This window comes from Pocillopora verrucosa, chromosome 1 (assembly GCF_036669915.1).
Source record: "Pocillopora verrucosa isolate sample1 chromosome 1, ASM3666991v2, whole genome shotgun sequence".
Taxonomy (NCBI): Eukaryota; Metazoa; Cnidaria; class Anthozoa; order Scleractinia; family Pocilloporidae; genus Pocillopora; species Pocillopora verrucosa.
Genome location: NC_089312.1, coordinates 30647816 through 30662310, shown reverse-complemented (window position 1 = coordinate 30662310; position 14495 = coordinate 30647816). Strand labels below are relative to the sequence as shown.

General features: G+C 39.2%; 1 protein-coding gene across 1 annotated transcript in view; it reads left to right on the top strand.

The window, feature by feature from the left end:
* The window catches only part of LOC131788206 (small subunit processome component 20 homolog), a 37804-nt gene that overhangs the window by 3502 nt on the left and 19807 nt on the right, over positions 1-14495 (top strand). Inside the window, exons 5-21 of the mRNA XM_059105282.2 lie at positions 715-921; positions 1114-1333; positions 1797-2109; positions 2861-3122; positions 3360-3848; positions 4365-4531; positions 4718-4917; positions 5451-5591; positions 6039-6322; positions 6811-7591; positions 8052-8186; positions 8822-9093; positions 9232-9311; positions 10155-10420; positions 11065-11204; positions 11493-11649; positions 11941-12039. Coding sequence (XP_058961265.2) covers positions 715-921; positions 1114-1333; positions 1797-2109; positions 2861-3122; positions 3360-3848; positions 4365-4531; positions 4718-4917; positions 5451-5591; positions 6039-6322; positions 6811-7591; positions 8052-8186; positions 8822-9093; positions 9232-9311; positions 10155-10420; positions 11065-11204; positions 11493-11649; positions 11941-12039 — 4213 coding nt within the window. The remainder of the gene's footprint in view (positions 1-714; positions 922-1113; positions 1334-1796; positions 2110-2860; positions 3123-3359; positions 3849-4364; positions 4532-4717; positions 4918-5450; positions 5592-6038; positions 6323-6810; positions 7592-8051; positions 8187-8821; positions 9094-9231; positions 9312-10154; positions 10421-11064; positions 11205-11492; positions 11650-11940; positions 12040-14495) is intronic.

Here is a 14495-nt window from a genome sequence, read left to right as displayed (position 1 = left end):
CCAAAGATTCTTTTAGAAATACAATGTGGGTTTGTAAGCATTTTAATTGTCAGTCCTTTGTCCTGTAGAGGTGAATTCCATTTGATATTCTTTAGTCTTAATTGTTTAATACAAATCCCAAATTATTATGTTGAACAAGTCAATCCAATCAAATCGAGGACAACTTAAAACACAATACAAGATTTCTTGATGTAAGCTGACTTATTGAAAGTTATAGTTAATTAATTACCTAGTTAAGAAAATCAATGTCAAAGACTAATTACTCTAAACTCATGATAAAAATAAGATAATCAAGTTCAAAAATTAGCACTGAACTTATAATAAAAATGAGTAAATATTTTCTTGCAAAGGACTGACAAGGAGTCAGACTCCCTAGGATGTTAGGAGGTAGTTCATTCCATGAGCAACAAACCCTAATAAAAAAATTAATTATTTTAAGTACCTGTTTAACTAAAAGGGACATCAAGTGTTAGATAATCAACATTTCTCAAAGGCTTGTTGCAAGAGCAAAATGATAGAAAGCCCAAAATATCTAAATCATATAAATTCTTAAAACATTTTAAAAAAGAATACTAAATCATGAATTTCCCAATGATATTGTAAAGGTAATAAATTTAATTTACTAAGGTGCTCATGCTCCTATACCTACATCTACCATAAGCATATGTTTAATGACTGTTTTGTAAAGCTAACTACTTTGTTCTTGGTGTTTAGTCCTTTAGATGTTCCTCGGTGTTGTGACAAGCTCTTGCGTTTTATTGGCGTCTTCAGTGAACACCTGCTGGCAAATACAAGTGCTGGGGGCAATGCCCAGTGCTTGAGTGTTTTAGGTCAGGCAATTCAGTCTTACATTTTAATTGTGGCTGATGCAGAGGACATTGGCAAGAATTTGGACTTCAAGTTCATAGTATCACTACTCAGGTGAAACGCCATACTATGGTTTTGTCCTGTATTATATCCATGTACTTGTACTGTATGTGTAATTTGAAGAAGGGTGTTTTAAATTGTATCTTCTCTGGGATATTCCAATTCCTGGCATGTATATTTGTTGGTCCTCGGTCTGTTTTAAATTATAACTATAGTGTACCTTCTAACCTGTGGCTCTTTTTCCAGATCCTGGCCAGACAATGTCCACATTCTTCAAGCTTGTCATAAACTTACGGCAGCCTCGAGGAAGCACGGCATGGGAGGTGTCCTTGTTGAGGAAAACCTTCAGCAGATATATCCCTACCTCCGTCTCAATTTATGTTCTTCAAGTCACTTTGTGCGTCTTCTCACTCTTAAAATTTTGGCAAGTTTTGAGCAGCTTGGAAGGAGTTCATCAAACAACAAGGTGCAGTGCCACATTAACCTTTGATGAATGTTGTTCTAGTACCTACATGTACAGCTTGCTGTTGTACTATAACTGTTGAAAGCTCCCATCAGTAGCGTGCTGCAACTATGATTGGGGAGGGATTGGGGGCGGGTAACCTTTTGATAGACAGAAGAGCATCTAATCCAGGGAAAGTAGGAATACAAGTGTACTCCTAATAGCTGACTTGAAAACGTAATCTCAAAATATGCTGAGTCGATTTTTTTGTGGAATAAATGATTGCCTCAAATTACAAGGAAATCGTGAAACAATAGCAAAGTAAGTAGAGCAAACATCAATAAGGTAGACGCATACGATAAAGGGCAAAGGGTGTTTGGCAGTGGAGACGGTTAACAATGATTGCACATGGCGAACTTGAAAAACTTTTAACCGCAATGAATGTGTACTTGTAGGTCCCTGAGAAAACTTCTCTTTTTTTCTGCAGCCCCCTAACTCCTTAAGGCCCTCGTTGTTTCAAACGTGTCTCGCCTCTGAGGAACTTCCAACACGTTTAGAGTCGTACAGAGACAAGCTGGTGTGTCTACAGAAAATCCGCTTCTCTTCAGCGTTTTACGACGACCTGGCGGATCTCTACAGAGATGCTGCTGTGCTTTACTTGTGCGGAATGCTTTGTGTGAACTTCAGTCCCCTTTGGGATCCAGTGATTGATATTGTTGCAAGTTTTGCTCAAGGCTCGAATGTCAAGAACTTTTGGAGGATATTCAGTGAGCTACTCAACACAACTTCTGACAGAACAGGTGCGTGTTTGACGTATAGTGTAGAATTGTAGGTGCGTTTTTTCAACCATTAACTCTTTATGTAGTCGTAATCTTATTCTTATGGCAAGAGCACTATATTAAGACGGTGAATTAAGTCTGGCGACGAAGGATGATGGCTAATGATGGTTATTGATGTTTACTAACGGTGAATTGTGTCTTGATGATGAAACATGTATAATGAATGGTATGGAATAATGGTTAATGAAAGTGGATTATTTTTAATGATGGTGGATGATGTTTAGTGACATTCAGTGATGTCCAGTGACATCTAGTGATTTTCAGTGACATCCAGTGATGTTCAGTAAAAATGGATGAATTATTGTGACGGTCTGTAATGTTTAATGACGGTGAACGATGTCTAAGGAAGGTAAATAATGTTTAGTGAGGGTGACAGTTGTACCGTTACGGTAAATCATGTCAAGTGACAATGAATGATGTATAGTGATGGTAAATGTTAACTACTGGTGGTGAATGATGTCCTATGACTGTGAGTTTTGTAAAGGTGTGCTCTTGTGAGAGTGGTGTATGATGACTGTAAAGAATGTCTAATGACGGCGATTGTTGTCTGACGATAAGGAATGATTTCCAATGTGTTGACACTCACTGAGGTGTTTAGAGGGAAATTATGTATTTTTCCCTCGACTCAACAGTCTCTCTGCACGTTTCCCTTAGTTTCCTTTACGCATCCACATTGTAACAGCTGATAACAGCTAAATAATGTACGTTTCAGAAAAGAAACTCGGAGAAGAAATGGATACGAGCAACAGCGAACAACCAGAAATGGAGAATAGTGAACAAGACGATTGTAATTCGAAGAAGTGCCTTGATGAAATATTTGAGAAGCACAATAAGGCTTCACTGGGTTCACGAGATGAGACCAGAGAAGATCCTGTTAACTTCCGTCATCTGCTGTGGAAAGCGATGGCTTCTTTTCCCGAAGTCGCCGAGCAGAAATCACGTGATGTGGTACCGCTGTTTATTCGATTTGTGAGGTGAATACTACTTTGTTCAGAGAAGAATGGAAAGTGAATTTAGAGGGTGGCATCTCATCAAGTTTTCCAGTCTCCACGATACTTTAGGCGGTCTTGTATTTCAGATTTTCAGAACATAAAAAAAAACGCCCCAAGTTCAACCTAACAGCACATGCAGTCCATCATGCAAGTGTCCGTTTTTGGATCGTGTGCTGCATTATAAATGTATTAAGTACGTTTATTTTCGCTTTATTACAGCAACGAATACTTTGTGGCAATGGAAAACGTTGCTCCCTCGCAAGACATCCGAGTCAAACAGCTTTCTGAACCACAAGGATCCCTGGCAGAGGTCGATCAGTCAGACTCCATGGAGACGGAAGTGGATCACATCAATTCCAAACCACAAGAGAATTTGCACAAGAAGAGACATAAGGCGGCCACAAAGTCTCTTTGTACTCATCTGAGCCTCTTTGCAGCTTTCAAGAACCCGAAAGCTCTCTTTAAAGAACCCCAGTTAAGGGAGTTATACTTGAGATTCTTAACTCATAGAGAGGCTGAAGTACAAAAGCTTGCAGTACAGTGCCTGTGGACTTACAAGTTTGATTATCTAGAGCCGTACAAAGAGGCTATTGAGCGCCTGTTAGGCGATGAGAACTTTCGAGATGAGATGGCACACTTTTCAGTTGACGAGGATAGCGGCATTGTGACGATGAGTCATCGAGATGGACTAATGCCAGTGCTCATAAGGTTAGTTGCTGAATTCTTTCGTAGCAAACTGCTCAATGTTTTGCTTTTCTTTAATGAGGTATATTTGACCGCCTGATGGTAAATTTTGCTCCTTTTTCTCTGCCGAAGAGCCAACTTTCGGAACTTCAACTCTACCAAAATTTCTGGCTACGGTTAATTTATTTATATTAATGTCGGTATCTGAGCAAGTTCGCACCTGCCCCTCCCCTGACCCAACACTAACCGTAACTTCTTATCAGTTGACTTTTTGGGTTAGGTTAGGTTAGGGAAGGGGTAGGTGCGCAGTTTCAAAGGTACTGACGTTGATAGATCCATTTATTTTTATAAATGCCACGTTGATAATAAAACAAGTGCTATACCTTCCAACTGAAGCAGCGCGACAGCTTAAGAAGTCATGTTTTCTACGAATTGTTCTAATTTTTACGCGCTCGCTCAGCAAACGCTTGACTTGTACATAACATTTACAGATTCACTTTGAATGTATGTGACACACGCTGTTTTGTTTCTGATACCCAGGCTCTTGTACGGCAAGATGCAAAGACTGACCGGTACAGGAAGTGGAGGACGAGCAGGCGTGGGAGTGAGGCGAGCTGTCGTGTTGAGGTTCCTGGCCTCTTGTCCTCAGAAAGAGATACAAATTTTCATGGATCTGATTTTTGCGCCATTTAAACACCTTTGTAGAGGTAAAAAGGATCTCCTCTTCATCATAGGTTTTCATGTAGGTGGCTCTCTGTATCTACCAGGCCTGCTCAAGTCGCAAGTTTTTTTTTTTCTCAAGATAATCATATTGGCCCGATCCCTTCGTCGCACTAAAGTGAAAAAAATTTGCTCTGGCAATCACTGTTTGACTTTTGATTTTCTTATTGCAGATGATGCAAGTGTGATTGTTACCGTGGCAACAGACCTCTCCCGTGTTGTCCCTCTAAAGAAACAGCAAGGATTTCTGGGAATGGTGTCTCAAATCCTGGATAAGCTGGGCAACCTGGCGAGGTCGTTTCTTCCTTCCATTCTGCAAATTATTCTGTCTTTGCTCTCGACATGCGTATTTGCTCTAGAACATCGGGAAAAGGTTTGTTGCCTTCAGAGAATAAAGGAAACACTTTGTAGTTTCTAGCATATAAGATGCCCTTTATTAAACGTTCAAAGTTTTCCTTTGATTGAAGTCTTTAGCCACTGCTCCTAATCCCAGGGCCTCGATCGAATCGTCCATTTTGACTTTAAGTGCTAAAGTCGTTCTTAAAAAGTGGTTTACCAACGTTAAACTACACGTACGTTGCTCTTTAGCTGTAGGTACTCTTACCACTCTTTACTTGACAATTTGATTTCGTGTTGCCAGCCGAACTTTGAAGCCCATTTTTAACGTGCTAATTTTTAAGTTTATAGAAAAACTAATTCCAATATAACTTAGGATACGTCAAGTAATTAGTTTTCAGTGAGGTAGCCACTCCAAAACTAACAAGAAGCACTTTACCCTCAATCGAACTTCCCTCTCCACTCTGCCACTTTCTGAATCTGTGGTACATGGCGGCACCCTTAAAACTTTTTCTAGTACAGTGCATTAGGTTTAAATGTATATTCTTAATTATTTTTTCTTTCTTTTAGGTGCAACCATCACTGATCTCGCAGCTGAAAACAATCCGACAGATGGCTATCATGCGCTTGACGGAATTTTTTGAGTCCATGGCGGATTATGACTTCAAACCTATTTGTGACGCCTTGTTCTCGTCTGCCGTATGGCCTCAGGTAGTTTTCATCCTGTTACAAGTTCGTTCCCATCACGACAATTTCGCCCCATCAAATACAACACGTTCACTCCCACCTTTACCGCCCCAATTATTTCAACTCTTTTCTACATGATAAAGCATGTTCCTTCTCTGACGAAGAAAAATCTATTCTATCAAAATGCGAATTTTATGTGAAACGATGGGAAAGTTCGACGAACATGCAAATTTAGAGCTTTGCTAACTCGCGTGCGACTGCACATGAAATGCAAAGCCTAATATGGCCTTTATAAGTTCACCGGCCTTTAGGTACGTGATTTGGCGCTATAAACATTATTCATTTATCGTGATAGGACCTGGAAAACAGGTCAGTTATACAAAATCTAAGCTTGATGCAGCAAGTTTTCAAGCTGACTATAGGACTTACTGTAAATAGTGACTGTGTCTACAACATCGATTTCTCTTCCAGATAGAGAAATTAAATCAAGAGAGCATCCAACACCCAACTCCATTGCTCAAGCTCCTGTTCGCTTGGTCAAAGAATTATCGTTTGTTTCCCTTGCTGTCAAGAAAACCAGTCGAGAAGCCCAACCTGTCCATCATGTCATGTGTGTTCGAGTGTCTGCGCGTTCCGTCAATATCATCGGAAGTAGTTGCCATGGTAATGGAAATGGCGGACAATCTTCTTGATGCAAGTCAATTAGAGGCGGATGATGAAGAAAATGATTTGATGGATTGTGGCTCTGAACTGGGGTGAGAGAAATATTACTAGTCTGTTTAATGATTTTCATCTTTATGACCAACCTATCCTAGCTTACGGAACACCCCTTTTTTCGTTTCAGCACACGCGCTAGCTGAACATGTTTCACGCGAAGGAAAAAGACGGAAGGAAACACTTCCTAACTTTTTACTTTGGTTCCCTTTCGCCTTGTGCCCATGAGTGACTCTCGCTAAGCCAAAAGGAAACAGAAAATACTGCTACAAAGGCTAAACCCAATCTTGCAAAGCATTTCTCTTGTGGGTTTTACCATAAATCCATGGCTTTTTAGTGCCGGAATCATTTTCAACAAGAAGTTAACCAATTGGATGAAGAAAAGAAATTAACTACTTTACTTTTTTACGCTGGAAATTACTCCAAGCATTTCTTACTGCAGCTAACTTTCTACTAAATCTTTGTGCTGGTCAGGAAACCCAGGGATGGTTTGAGTATATTCTTAACTTTCCTTTTTTCCTTCTTTCAGAATATTTTCGAGCTACGAGTTTCACGAAAGTAGACCAAGTTACGGAACATTGTTGGTTCTCCCGCATCTCTCACAGCTCTTGGAATATCTGAGTCGATCCGTACAAAAAGCCATCGACAGTTCTAAAGGAAAGAACAAAGGAAAAGATATGCTTCCCCAACGAGAACTTTCAGTGTTGTCTAAACTAAGTCCCTTTGTGAAAGACGCCAATGAATCTTCTACTCTTGTAGAGGTGCTGTTACCATTCATGAGCAGTTATCAAAAAGAAGAGACGGCAAACAATATTTTAAAAACTGTTAAAAGCCTTCTGGTGAACGTCGAAACTCCCAGAAACTTTGTTTCGTCTTTATCGAAGCTTTTCTCGCAGATAATCGTTCGTAGTACAAGGCAATGTCTATGTGACGTGTTCCTTGAGGTGGGGAATATCGATTCAACTTTCTCTTCCGAGAGTTGCGATGTTCTTGCTGATTTGAATTCCTGGAATCCTCAGCGCATTGAAGAACCTGATTATGATAGAAGACTCACCGGCTTTGCAAATGCCAAGCGTTTGATTGGACAAGATGCCCTTAAAACCGAGGAGATTCTACCAATACTACACAACTGCATTTATTTTGTTTTAAACAGCGATGATATGTCAATTCGAGACAGTGCTGGCAGCTGCATGAGCTGTGTCGTGCACAATATTGTCCAGCGAAGTGGAGTCAATGATGAGCGATTTCATGTTCTTATCATCAAGTGTCTGTTACCGGCTCTCAAGAGGGTTCTTGCTTCAAAGAAAGAGGTATTTGTGTTGAAATTTCTCACTGTTATTTGGAAAAAAAAAGGGAACCATAGTGGTCTTATGTTTAGCGGCCAACGGTGTCATTGCTCTCATTCTATTTCTGGACCAAACCCTTTACTCTCGCACTGTTTCTGTCCACGCCGAAGAACGTTGGGTTATGTGTGAATAGTCAGTAAAAGGGAAGGAATCCAATAAAGAGGGGAGAGGAGTGGATGGGAAAGGTAATGAACCCTGGATCCCTTCCATTGTCAGTATTGGTACTCATAGTTGCTATGGAAACCATGATAAATTCCGGGGGTGTGGGCACTAGACTTGTATGAAAGACTTACGTGTAGTTACTTTTTAAGATCAAACTCTTCAACATTTTTTCATCAATCCTATTTCTTTTGATGAGGAATACGATTAAAGTTATCCATTTGAAAGTTAAAACTAAGCATTAATTACAATTTTTTGTCCTTAGCTTGCCAGAAACGAATTTCTAGGTGTGCTCTCAACTATGGTCCGCCAATTTCAACACGATTCTCTCTCAGACCTCAAGGTTCTCTTGGACGATGATCCCGAGAAAGATTTTTTTGAAAACATCAAACATATTCAGGTGAGGAAAATACAAAGTGAGACTTCTCTATTAAGAAACCTCTTTTCTGTCCTCAGCTTGCACTGAACAAAGATTAAATGCACTGACCTGTCACACTGTCATCGTCAGCCCTTTTATGTGTATTTTGCAAGGCTAAATGCAAAGAGAAATGTGCGATATTTCAAACTGCTTTCTTAACCTTAGATATGTTTGGGTTTATAGAATGTTTAGTTTACGTTACGTGTCCTTAATTGCAAGGTAACAAAGGAATACAGACCATTTTGAATTAAATTTTGTGACGTGTGTACGGTGTATCAAAACCTTTTTGCTTACCTTCCATTTTGAAGTTTGTCGATGAATGGTGTTCTACGAAGAAAGTGTAATCTTTGATTTTTGAAAGGATGGTTTAGCATTAATGATTGCTAAGAACTCATCTTCGTTACTGTTTCTTTGGCATTTGAGGAATCCAGCCATGGCACAAAACAAATCACTATACATTTCTGTCTTTGAGAAAAATAGGTGGTCAAGCGTAGAAAACTGAAATTCCAACATGATTATAACTAAAAAGAATAAGGGAAAAGGCTTATTTCTAAGGCGAGAATAATCTGATCGGTTGAGTTTTAAGGTGTATTACTTCAATGTTACTCTTTTTCCAGCTTCATCGTCGTATACGTGCTCTGCGTCGCCTACAGGCACATTGTCAGCAGCGCAGCCTCAGAACCACAACCCTTACAGCTTTCTTGTTGCCATTAGTAACACACTGTGTTTTTGATCACACCGCTGCGAGGGAACATAATCTTGTGACCGAGGCTGTCACCACTATTGGAACAATATCGGCCAGTTTACCTTGGTCCAAGTATTGCAGCCTTCTAAGACACTATCTGAAACTGTTACCAGTTGAAAAAACTTTCCAGAAAGTGATCGTCAGGTAAGCTGTGTATCTTTTCATGGATGCAAACCTGTATCGATAAGGAAGAGAACTCAGGAATGTATCATCAAAGATGATAATAGTTAAATTGGCACGGGCACATCAAAAAATTGATGTTAAATCTTTTCTTTTTTTCAGGATTGTGGTGATCATTCTGAACAACTTTCACTTTGACCTCAGCGGTGTTCCCAAACAGTTGGAGACAGAACTTTCGAGAGGTGTGCAGAATGTTAAGTTAATTGAAGTTGTCCAAGGTCTCACTTCAATTTTCCGTACTAGTCCAATTTGCTTCTCGGTAACAGTTTAAAAACAGCAACTTTTAAAGGTTCAGCGGTCGAGGAACTGAAAACATGAAAACCACGGTCTCACTTTCGTTGGCTTTCGGTAACCTTGTACTTCACAAGGATTTGATACAACAACATAAGGAAGCAACTTCATGGTACTTTTGTTTATATTTTCTTCGATTTGCAAATTACCATAAATTTGCCTGAAACAAGAGAATACTTGACAATGTATGGTGAGATAGAAAACACCAGAGACAAGTAAAAGTAAAAGAGGAACAAGCGTGGCTGGGGATGATGGAGGGTAACGCAGATTGTAAATGAAGAACTTAAAAACAAGAAGCTAAATTTTTTGTCCCGTCAGCCGTTAGAGACCCTCATCATCAATGACGTAGAATACGTTGAATTTCTGAGCTGGTACACTTTCTGTTAATGTAATTTTCAATCGAGTGTCAAAAGTGATCCAGAATTGCTCTGTTTTGGTTTTATTTCGTTTTGTGGTTGGTCCAGACTTTCTTAAACAATCACATGCAAAACTTAAACCAATCACGACTTTGTTACCCGCCTTTTCCGTGCTTTAGGTAGTTTGGTTGGGTTTACCTCGATTTCTTATTGGCTCTTCAGAGTATTAGCGTTTCTTCTGGTTGGTGTTTCTGATAACTTTGGTTTGGTTTGGTTTTTAAGACAATAAGTTCAAATTGCTCTATTCTTATAACCCTCATTTATTCTTTTGTCTTTTTTTATTTACTAACTGCTCTTATCTTATGTTTTTGGCTGTAGAAAGCAGCAAAGACACTGAAAGATTAAAAACAAATCTCGCAGGTGAAAAAACTGGACCTGATGGAAAGAAAGAAGCTGATGATGCAGATAATGCTGTCAATGATGATGACAATGATAAAGAAGGGGAAGACGATGATGGCGGTGAAGCAGGAGACACTGGAAAGGACGATACACCAGATCTTAACAAAGAAGAACTTGCTTTGCGTATCTACAACACAATTACCTCCAGTATTTTACCTCAATTGCAAAAATGTGTGACTAAGAAGGTGAGGGTGTAGAACCCGCGATAATACACGCGTTAGGCCACAAGTAGTTTAATTGAATGGCTAAAGTACATCCAGCCTTTCTATGTTGAGGTTGACGAGCTTTTATTACTTTGACGAATGACTTCGTTCTTCCTTACGGAGTTGGAGTGCTATTTTGAACATCTTAAACTAGCCTAGTCTCCCTTAATGTTTCGAACTCAGCCAGTTTTGCTTCATCGGTTGTGTGCTCTGCATACTGTGCTTTTTAAGAGAACTTTAAGGAAGATTTTTGTATTCTTATAAACACGACCTCGGGACAAAGTAAAAAATTCCCATTCTTCACGAGGAATCGAACTTCAGACTTTCGGATTCCTTCTGAGCCTCAGAGACTCTAGGGTGAGCCAGACCATCACAAGGTTCGTATTATTAGGTTTAACAAGGTGGGAAACGTCACGTGCGAAAATAGAATAGGAAAGATATTAAGATATTTGCTCGGTAGTGTTGAGAAGTATCTTTTTCCTTGTCACGAGCCTGGGAAAAGAAATGAAAGAGGTTTTGTTGATTTATTTAGGGTGTTCAAAAAAGTTTCAAAAAGAGTTTGCTAGGAAGGACACGTTTTCTCGTCTACAATAAACGTAACCCTATAATTTTGTTTCGTTTTTTAGAACAAGTCGGCTCATTTTCACCGATTGAGTCGTCAGAAGGCCGAAGATGAAGAGGATATATTACGTGTTCCTGTCATTCTCGCCATTGTTAAACTGCTTCAATTCTTACCTCAGCATGCGCTTCACTTACATCTACCCGGGTAAGTTGATAAAAAAATTTGCTTTCAAGCTCATAATTCTCTCACATCGATCGTTCGTCCTCTTCTTCCGGTCGGCCGGTCGGCCGGTCGGCCGGTCATCCATGTGTTTGTCCGTTCGATCGATAGTATCATCAATTCCGCCGATGCTCATTTTTCCTTTCTTTCCTCTCTAATCTTTTCATTCTTTGCTCTTTTGTAACCTTGCAGCTTTTTCTTTACTTCTCTAATTTATGAATTTATGAGCGTTATTTTAGATTTGAGCCAGTTCTTTGTCTGTCTTTCTTGCAGTCTTCTTCTCCGTGTTTGTCACACACTGAGGAGCAGAGCACGGGAGGTCCGTGATGCAGCGCGGGATACGCTCGCAAAGATCACTATTTCTCTTGGAACCCAGTACTTCCCTTTCGTACTAAAGGAGCTCAGGAGTTCACTAACAAGAGGATACCAGGTAAGGCATGACTTGATACACAGGTTCGGTGTCAAATTATTAAGTTGTTTGAGGAGATGCGAGCATACGTATTGTAATGGGAGAACCGCAGAACTTAGAGATAACGTTGGGAGAGAACCTACAAACTCGGCACTGGTTACGGGGATTGATAACAGATCTCAGTGAGCACCACTTCGCCATTGTTGCCGTTGCTTTTGTTGTTGTTTGTTTGTTTTGTTGTTGGTTTTTTTCTATAGAAAGAAAAAAAAATAGAAATTTAGAAAAAATATATAATTATACGATTTTTTTTAGCTTCACGTGCTCGGTTTCACCATTCATACATTACTGGACAAAATGAGCGACAATTTGGCCACAGGGGAACTGGATGCGTGTCTTCAAGGATTAGTAGAGGTAACGCAAGGAAGCTTCGTTACTCATTTTTGAGGATGCTTTCCCTTTGAAGATTATTATCATACATTTAACTTTTGTTTATGTGTTATCTTAAAAATGCTCAAATCGAGGGTGCAAATGCCAGTTTCCCTATAGGGTCCGGTTTTGGTCACGTGTGTGCAAAGACTACGGCTGCTCAAGTGCGTGCAGATAGAAAATCCGATTTGGCGGACTGAAGTGTTTAGAGTACTCAGCTTTTTTTTTATTTTTTTTTTCCACCCATCCTTTAACTCTCAGGAGTGACCAATAAATAATTTCTCTCCACGATATAAATACATTGTCGAACAGGCAAGTGGTGAGAAAATACGAAGTATCAAAATATGGCCAAGATATCTTTCAAGTAAATATCAATTTCTCAAGTGTAGAACAATTCCTCAAGAATCACTGTTAGTCAGTAACGAAATTTGCCATTGAGATCTTGTAATAGAAGTCAAAGTAGTGGAGTGAGGCCGAAGTAACTTCGCTGTTGTACGATCTCTAGTTAACGTGGACTTTTGCGATTCCAAGAATATCGTATGAAATACACCGGCGTGACTTACTGATTTCCATATTCATTCATTTTAATCCCTAACTGATTCACATTTTAGTTAATTTAAATCTCAAAACGAGTATCTTCGCTGAAAAATCAGATCTCCAGTGGAAAGTTGGCTGATTTTCTTGAGAGAGGACTAAATATTGCGTTTGACTGAAACCTTTATATACGAGACGTTTTCCAGAGTTATTTTTGTTCCATTTCGGGTTCAAACATGCCGTATTCTCCATGAGGGAAACCTCCTGCAATGAAATTTAACTCGCTTTTCTTCAAGATTCTGCACTGGTGGTAACTCCGTTTAAAGTGCGGTTGAATCTGAAACAGAAAGTTACAAAAAACAAAAATTTTAAATAAAGCAGGATAAAAGAAAAGATTGAACTTAACGATTATCACTTAGATGTATTGCTGATTTTTTTTTCACATTTTACTGCTCGTGCTGCGATTTTGAACAGTGACCTGCGAGAACGAACGATGGCCTCCAACGAGCCAAACAAAATGACTGAAAAACTAACTCTTTGAACTGGAAACGAATAATTTTAGCTTCAAATACTGATACGAATAAATTTCATAACATTTTTGACGAATTAATTCCACACGAGCGAAAACGAGTAATAACAACATTTGTAAACGAAACGGCGTACAAAGGAAAAACAATAGTAAACTAAAAAGCGCTAATGAACAGAAATAACTGGTGTTTGGATCTTGTACGCGCAGTTCTGAGATATGCTATATTGTGAGCTGCAGTTTGAATTTTGCACATTTTACGTTTACCTGTTGAAGGATCTTAAAACGTTATTTATTCAATTCATGCAGCTTGTTCGTAGGTTGCATCTAAATTTAGAGATTATGCCAGTTTTCGAGATGATAGTAATGTCAGAGAAGAATGAGCGAAGTCTAGTGAGTAGACATTCGTTGACGAAAAGTCATCTATGATGTCGAAGTTTGCAGCTGCAGCTTAACTTAATAACGCATCCTTTTAGACAATTGTTATTCTATTCTTATTTAAAGAAATTGTTTAGCGTGGCCTAGTAGAACCGATAACGAATTATGTTGGCCAATTGTTGGTAGAGTTTTCCAAACTGCTACCGGAGTTTATTTGTCTTTATGTGAAGCCGTAATTGCACTTTAGAGGAAGAATTGTACAATTTTACACCATGAATCCTTTATTCACACGGCGACGTGTTTGTTTAAGAGCTTTGAATGTCATGGATAGTCAACAAACCTTTTCATCATCTTCTTTTTACAACGAAATCTTTTTTACTAGGTGTCAAAGGTAGTTTACTCACATAAGAGAAGAATTTTGCTCTTCTTAAAAATTCAAACATCTGAAGTGATTTCCAACAAAAAACGCTGCTGATTTGTGTTTCTGGAATGCTTTTCAAAGAATTTCGTCACCTGTCTTAATACTTAACAGCTGCCCACAATGTTTAACAGTCACACGACTTGACGTTTCCCGTTCCGGAGTTCAAATCGAATTACGCCTCCACAAAGGTACTACTGTTTAAAGCCGAAAGACAGAGAAGAAACTATTTCTGTCGATATTATTTCGCCAGAGGTCTTGAAACTTGCCTATTTGGAGAGCTGTTAAGAAGACGATTGAACAAGTCTGAGGTTTCTAGGCAATTTATTCAGGATTTCGACAGAGTTGGATTTCAGTGTTTCGGAGAATTTCGGGTATTTACCACTAGTGCACCATATTTACCCGGCCTGCTGTGACTAAAGTGATAAAGACCAAACTAGAGAATGCTCTATTAGATGTGTGAAGGAATAGATGTAACAATCAGCTGTAATTAAATCAATTGGAAAACGGATGTGACTATAAACTAGAAGGCTCAGAATTTCAGTCCTGTACGGTTTTGCGCTCTTTTTAAGTCTTCACTTCATA